The sequence below is a fragment of the Cynoglossus semilaevis genome, chromosome 3 (assembly GCF_000523025.1).
Source record: "Cynoglossus semilaevis isolate Cse_v1.0 chromosome 3, Cse_v1.0, whole genome shotgun sequence".
In the NCBI taxonomy this organism is placed as follows: Eukaryota; Metazoa; Chordata; class Actinopteri; order Pleuronectiformes; family Cynoglossidae; genus Cynoglossus; species Cynoglossus semilaevis.
The window spans coordinates 15,313,785-15,321,276 of record NC_024309.1 but is presented as its reverse complement, the minus strand read 5'-3'; the positions used below and the strand labels follow the sequence as shown (position 1 = coordinate 15,321,276).

At 45.0% G+C, this 7,492-nt stretch overlaps 1 protein-coding gene across 5 annotated transcripts in view; it reads left to right on the top strand.

Annotated features, from left to right (window-relative positions):
* The window catches only part of ptprn2 (protein tyrosine phosphatase receptor type N2), a 77,000-nt gene that overhangs the window by 65,400 nt on the left and 4,108 nt on the right, over window positions 1-7,492 (top strand). For 4 of the 5 annotated variants that reach the window (XM_008308381.3, XM_008308380.3, XM_017031515.2 and 1 more), the window contains 6 exons: window positions 1,388-1,535; window positions 2,408-2,481; window positions 3,257-3,334; window positions 4,222-4,341; window positions 4,643-4,809; window positions 7,015-7,068. In XM_008308381.3, coding sequence (XP_008306603.1) covers window positions 1,388-1,535; window positions 2,408-2,481; window positions 3,257-3,334; window positions 4,222-4,341; window positions 4,643-4,809; window positions 7,015-7,068 — 641 coding nt within the window. Of the gene's footprint in view, window positions 1-1,387; window positions 1,536-2,407; window positions 2,482-3,256; window positions 3,335-4,221; window positions 4,342-4,642; window positions 4,810-7,014; window positions 7,069-7,492 lie in introns of those variants that run through there. The other variant, XM_025054612.1, reaches the window with a different exon arrangement.

Below are 7,492 nucleotides of genomic sequence, written 5' to 3'. Positions count from 1 at the left end.
CATTGCATCAAGGGGGAGAAAAAAAAAGAATGCAGTGGATGGAGAGCAGAAGGAGATGTCATCCAGACTGTAGGTATCAAGTACATGCAGGTGTAATACTGCTGCTAGTGCTGGGGGGGGGGGGGGGGGGGGGGTGACTAATCTATGTCATTATATGTCATTTCACGGGCGTGTGCGTGAATACTTCCTGCCGTCAGACCTGGTATTTGTTCAGTTTGGATTTTTTTTTTTCTGTTGAAGTGAGAAATTTTGGAGAAAAGTCTCAGGTCAGGCCTCCTCTGACCTCTGACCTCTGTGTGGAGGCGTGTGTGGTTATTATCACCATTGTGATGTAAAACTGTGGAGTCAGGGCTGATGATGGAAGAGTTGCCAGTTTGAATCCATGACTGAGTTACGGACGATAATTTGATGGAAATATATGTAAGAATATATGGTCAGGGCTGTGGCTCAGTGGTTAGGATTGAACCTTATCAATAAAAGATGGAACATGATGCAGGCCTCAAACAATCCCATGACAGGTATTTGACAAAACCTGTTGCTGAATGATCTTGTGTAGTATTCCATCACTAATCTAATCTAAAATCAGATTGGGGGGGGGGTTGCCTTTAATCTGAAATAAAATCCCAGCACATCTGAGCTCATCGTGTTAGCCAGCTGATCCCTTAGTCTGTAATCTGCTGCTGTAACACTTCACACTGCCCCCAGTGGGGGCTGCTGCCTGGGGTTAGAACAATCAAACCAAACTCTGAGGTTCACCCTAGTTTTCTAGCTAGAGTCATAAATATAACATTAATATATAACAAAAATCAGTTCAATTCCCATTTTGTTTTGAGTCATAGATTTGGTTTGATTTGAATTTAAAGAGTTGATGTTTTTTCAATTTTTAGTTAGAAAAACAAGAGTTGGATTTTCATTTGTCACAACTGTGTCTTTGACTGTGACAACCATCGTCATAATAATTTGGATGATGGATGGATGGTTGGATGATGGTTGATGGATGGATGGATAGATGGATAGATGGATAGATGGATAGATGGATGGATAGATGGATGATGGATGGAGGGACGGATGGATGGATGGATAGATGGATGGATAGATGGATGGATAGATGGATGGATAGATGGATAGATGGATAGATGGATAGATGGATAGATGGATAGATGGATAGATGGATGATGGATGGAGGGACGGATGGATGGATGGATGGTTGGATGATGGTTGATGGATGGATGGATAGATGGATCTATGGTCAGTTTTTTGGGAAATATATTTTTTTATTCATATTCAGTATCCATGGGTATAAAAAGTGGGGTCTCCAGTCAGCCCTGGTTCCGACCCGGCTCACAGAGGCTGACTGACTGTTTTGCTGCTCCTTCTGTCCCTGCAGTCTTACATGGAGGACCACTTGAAGAACAAGAACCGTCTGGAGCGGGAGTGGGAGGCTCTGTGCTCCTACCAGGCAGAGCCCAGCATCTGCAGCGTGGGACAGGGCCAGCAGAACTCCAAGAGGAACCGGTCGGACACCGTGGTGGCCTGTGAGTTCTCTTTGGGTTTTTTTCCAGCAGCTGCCGTCCGTCTGTTCTGAACAGATGTTCTGACTGTGAACACTAGAGGTCCTCGTGTAAATCTGTTGGTTTTGAAAACGTTCAGTGAAGGTGAAGTTGATGGAGCTGTTAAATCAAAGTGATCCATTAGAACTCTCACTTCAGTCTCAGTCCAATTATCACAGCATCAACATCAGCTGGACATATAATCACACACACACAAATATACAGTATATATGTATATATTTTGTTTTCTCAGGGTTTTAAAACAGCTAGAAAAACTCCTGCTAATTTTGCCCCACATTCAGACATGACCACATTCTTCCAGACTGTGTTTTTTTTTAGCCGCAGGCATGAAAATAATGGCCCCAGAAATCAGGCCCCGATAAACAGTGTGTGGTAGGTAGGTGTAGGTGCAGTGTGTGTGTCAGGTCAGTACAGGCAAAAACAAAAAACCAACAGTCTGAGTTTGAAACTCTGCGTCTTCATTATCAACATTTTTGTCCTGTATTTGACGTCAGTTTTCCTCTGCTACTGTACTACAGTTTTAGACTAAAGTACACATTTAAATACATGTACTGTATGTTTTGGTTTAGTTTAATAATAAACCTTTATGAAATGAAAAATGACCAGCTGCTCGTCGGCCCCACCTGCAGACTCCTCCAGATGAAGTATTCATCAGGACTCCAAATTCAAACATTCTCATTGAAGGTGAAGCAATGCAGGCGTGTGTGACAAGTGAGTGTGTGTGAGTGTGTGTATGATGAAAGTGTGTTGAAACTGCACTTCCCCCTCAGCCGTCACTGGGAAAAAGAAAAACGTGTGGAAATAAGGTTTTGATCAAATATGCATCTCCATTCCAGATGATCATTCCAGGATCACCTTGAAAGCTGAGAACAACCACGGCAACTCAGATTACATCAACGCCAGTCCAATCGTGAGTACGGCTCCATCCGTCTTGGTCTGAGAGACTTCAACATTTAGCTCTTCTTTCTCCTGCTTTGGTGAATTTTCATATTGTTTAGCTACAAAATGGCTGACCCCCTCTCACAGACCCCACCACCTCACAGGCCCCCTCTAAAGACCCCCCCCCTCCCATAGAAAACCTATAGCTGTGTAAAGACACAAGGCTGAGCTAACCCTAAATGATAATCTTTAGCTGTTTCTGGACAAACTGGACTCACTTTTCTTTAGGCTCATTTTTAGATGTCATTTCTTTGGCTGTAAAATTGTTAGCTTTTGCTGTGCGGATTCCATGACAACTGGTTTTTAAATCAAAGTCAAAGTCAACTTTATTATCAAATACATTGAAATGTGTATATATATGTATATGTTTATTAGTTAGATCAGTGGTCTCTAACCCCCGGGCCGTGGCACGACACCAGTCCGTATGTCAATTGGTCGCATAACTTAGAATAAATGAATGCATAACTGTAGAAGTGCTGCAGAAGTACTACAGAAATACTGCAGACACAACAGCAGTATACTGTGAGTGTGAGTAGTGAAGAGGCAGGAGAACACAGCCACTACTGCAGTAGTACTCCCAACACGTCTCTCTGTAGCAGTTAGAGCTGCTCATGCACTGCTGCGTCCCAGCATCCATCACACGTGTCACTCAGTACAGTATTGTACTGTACTGTACTGTACTGTACCCACACTTTTCAGAGTACATGTTGAATCTTTCCTCACCCTCCTTTCTCTCTCTCTGACAGATGGACCACGACCCCCGTAACCCCACGTACGTCGCCTCTCAGGGTCCACTTCCTTCTACAGTGCCTGACTTCTGGCAGGTGAACCTCATGTTCATTCACCCCCTCAGTTTTGTTGAGTGACAGACTGAGTCAGTTATTATGTTTACAGCCATAAATGACCAGTAAACTGTCACCAAATCCACACCTGCACGATGACCACCAGGACCATTTGACAGTGTTTTCACAGTGATGGCTGCCAGTGGATCCTACATACACACTGTCACTGCTCACAGCTACTGGACTCCAGCTCACTGTAATGATGCTTTTGGTCCATTTTTAAAGCCTTATTAGATAAAGATATCTTCTCTTCAATGATTCTTAAGGATTAGTCCATACGTTGATGATTGACTTGACTATTTGTTGACAGATTCCAAATATTTATTATTGCAGTTTTATTTTTCAAACAATAGTTCTTTTCTGATCTAAAATAAACCACGGTTCAGGTTCAGGTTCAGAAGGTTCTTCTGTTCTTCTTCTTTATCTTCAGGGTCTAGTCATTTATACACACCCGTCCATGTTTTCTACAACGTTCTGCTGGTTAAAGACCAGATCATTTGTGATCCAGTTATTACAGCTCATCGTCAGAGACTGGCTGCTATAAAACATGTTAACCTGAAGGTGGAGCCTCCTCAAACAGTGGCCAAATGGTGTAGTTACGTGGTAATAGGGCAGCGCCGTAGTAATCAGTGAGACCATCGGATCCATATGGTGAAGAAACTCTGGAGCTGGTCCTGACTAGGATGTCGAAACCAGAGGAAGCATGAATCGTCCACAGCAGCCCTGCCCTGATCCTAATCCACTAACATGCTGCTAATGTGCTGCTCGTTGGAGTCATGGCTGTTCTCTGATTGGTCCACGTTGAGGTTAGGTCATCTCACCTCAGCATGGGTGAAACATCCGTCTGACGTCTGTGCTTTGACCTGCAGATGGTGTGGGAGAGCGGCTGCGTGGTCATCGTCATGCTGACCCCTCTTTCTGAGAACGGAGTGAAGCAGTGTCACCACTACTGGCCTGACGAGGGCGCTGACGTCTACCACATATATGAGGTGCAGTAGGTGACGGACGACCAAGTCTGATCTGATGTTCTGAAAGAATCACAGTAGCTGTTAATGCTAAAGCTAAATTTAAGATCATTCCAGAACATTCCACTATCAGAAACATCTTGACACTTGAGTGGTTCCATGGTGTGGTCCACAGATTGTCCACACGGTGGACTTGATTTGTTAAAACTCTTTCACTTGAACTAAGTTTGGATTTTCTGCTACGTTCTGAAGGACCAATCACAGACCGTGTTGATGGTCAGAGGTCACGTTGGCGTGACATTGACGCGGTCTCTTCCACATTCAGGTCAACCTGGTCTCTGAACACATCTGGTGCGAGGACTTTCTGGTGCGAAGCTTCTACTTGAAGAATCTACAGACTAACGAGACGCGCACTGTCACCCAGTTCCACTTCCTGTCTTGGATGGACCGTGGGATTCCCACCTCGGCCAGGACGCTGCTGGACTTCCGCAGGTACAGAGTACTGTAGAACTAGGACCCAGATGACAAACCGCCTGCTCTTATTCCCCCCCTCCTCCCCCCAGTGCTTCTCTGGTCTGTCTCCCTCCTTCACCCCCTCGGCCTCTTGGTGTCCTGCAGAGGGGTTGTACTCCCTTTCATCCTGGGCCTTTTCTCTCCCTCCCTCTACCCCCCCCCCCCCCCCCCCCCCCCCCCCCCCCCCCCCCCCCCCCCCCCCCCCCCCCCCCCCCCCCCCAACACATGTGATGCAGCAAATTAACAGATCTGCGCTGCGATCTGCGCTGCCTGGCTTGGCTAGGGAAGAAAAAGAAAAGCTAATTCAAACAGCCAATTAAATCAGAGCTGTCTCAGTGAAAACAGGGTGGGGGGACGGGAGGGAGCGGTGGGGGCTAGTGACTGAATAACCTCACTCTGTTCTCCTTAGAATGTGTTCTGGCAGAGGAGAAGCCCCCGCTCCTCTGGGTCAGACAGAGCAGAAGAGTCCACCGACCCCCCCTGTCTGTGGTGCAGAGCCACAGACGGGGGGGTCGGTGCTGTGACTGACCACAGTGAAGCTCAGAGGTAGCGTAGCCTGCAGACCGTTGACACCTCACTCTGGATTCTCCCTCTGCTTTCTGGCCAGCTCTGTATTTTGCGGTTGCCAGTGTCATTTTTGTGATGTTGCAGCTAGTAATATGAGCCCAGTTGCATAGTCACAAAAGTGATCATTGGAAACTGTGTCTCCTCAGCCAGGCCTGTGCACAACCTGCATTTTGTCTCACTCCTCCCAGTGTCCCCGCCCCCACCCACCCCTCCCCTTTCTTGCATGTCAAGGCCACAGTTGCCCGTGCACGTGTTCTCACTTTACCCATCGACCGCTGGTTTAATGATGCTGACGTGAACTGACATAACAAATAATAATCAGCTGTGCGTTAGTTGATGTTCCACTGCACTTCGCATGCTAACCTTTAGCAGCCACATTTATTGAGATATTCTGACTCATTTCACTGGGAACTTTACACCAGGTTAATTAGTTGAACACAATTTTAGCTCTCTCTAAAAAACCAGGTGAAACGCAACTCACTTATAGCTTATATTTTTGCTACATGTAGCGATGTATACTCTATATTTAGCCTAGCTTCTGTTAGCATTTAGCTAACAATTGAAGCCATTCAGTATTTACAGCATTTTGATGCCCTAAGGTTTAGTTTTTGGTTTGATGTTTTTATTTACTTGGTTCTTCTTCTTCAGGGTCAAATTTTCCTAATACACAGCAGTTCAAATACAAACATATATAAGTAAACAAATGTTTATATTCTCCAACCTCAGCTTCAGTGTATGATGACATATAATCTCATATAAAATGTATTTTGTGGATGAAAAAAGCAAAACAACGCCGAAGCGTTCACTGTAGACAGTTTCCATGGCAACAGCAGGTTGTGTAAAAAGCCTGGTTGGCTTCAGTGAGCCTGTGGTTACAACATTCAGAACTGGCCCGGGTTAATGCGTCGGAACATCACACCGCCAACATCCATCCACCGCCAGAGTGTTTGACGTGATGCTCAATTTATTTAGTTGCTGCTGCTACAATAATGTCTCTCTCTCTCTCTCTCTCTTTCTTTCTCAAATTAAATTGATTGATTGACAGCAGACCAGGTCTCCTTACGTCCCCCAGACCTAGCAGGCGGTTAGACTGTTAAATTGTTAACCTGTCAAACCGTCAGTAACTTTCTGCTTAGTGTAATGAATTTTAATACATTTATTTTAATTTTTTTTTCCATCTTCTTTCTTTGTCATTTGTTGGCGTCGACTTGTGACCTGTTAGCTTATGTTTATCTTTACCTATCAGCTTACATCCAGCCATTTGTCGTACATTTTTAGCTAACTTCAAGTAATTGTTGGATGAATTTTACTAAGCCTAATTTTTAGATTTTTTAAAATTTTTATCTTTGTACCTATTTTGAATTGACTTCAGCTAATTGTTAGCCATTAGCAGCTAAACAGTAGCTTTTGGAAAATGATTTAACAATGTTGATTTTCAAACATTAGCCAACATCTCTGAGTGTCAGGGTTTTTCAGCAGAGTTTCCCTCAGTTCAACAGTTTAGGACCAGGTTAGGGTTAGGGCCCGCTCCCCCCAGTTTTGCTCCCCCCAGTTTTGCTGCAGTCAATGCAGTCATTGTGGTTAACGTCAAATTTTCTTTTTCTCCTTTTTTTCCAGAAAGGTTAACAAGTGCTACCGCGGTCGCTCCTGCCCAATAATTGTCCATTGCAGGCAAGTACGACTGTTGGAACACGACAGTGACAGCGGTCGTGCTGCTGGATTGTGATAGAGAGTGTGTATGTGGTGTCCTGTGTGTTCAAACACAGGGTTAGGGTCCAGTGACACAGCCAAAGATGCTTCATTCTCCCATTTGGTTGACTGATTTAACTATGTTAACCAACCTTGATTGGTTTATTTAAACACCTTGTATCTGATGGTCCGCTTTTAATAGTTACATCCTGGTAAGTCATGCGTGGGGGCCGCGGCGGCCCACTCCCTCTCTAAGAGAAAGAGTTTGTGGCTCTGGATTACTGAGGAGGCGCTGCTCGGCCAGCGCTCCTGTTCTATTGGCCTGGCCTTTATTAGAGCCATGTGCACGCCTTGTTTGCAATTAACATGCAGAGCCATTGAATGGCTGGGGGGCAGAGGGGGCGGG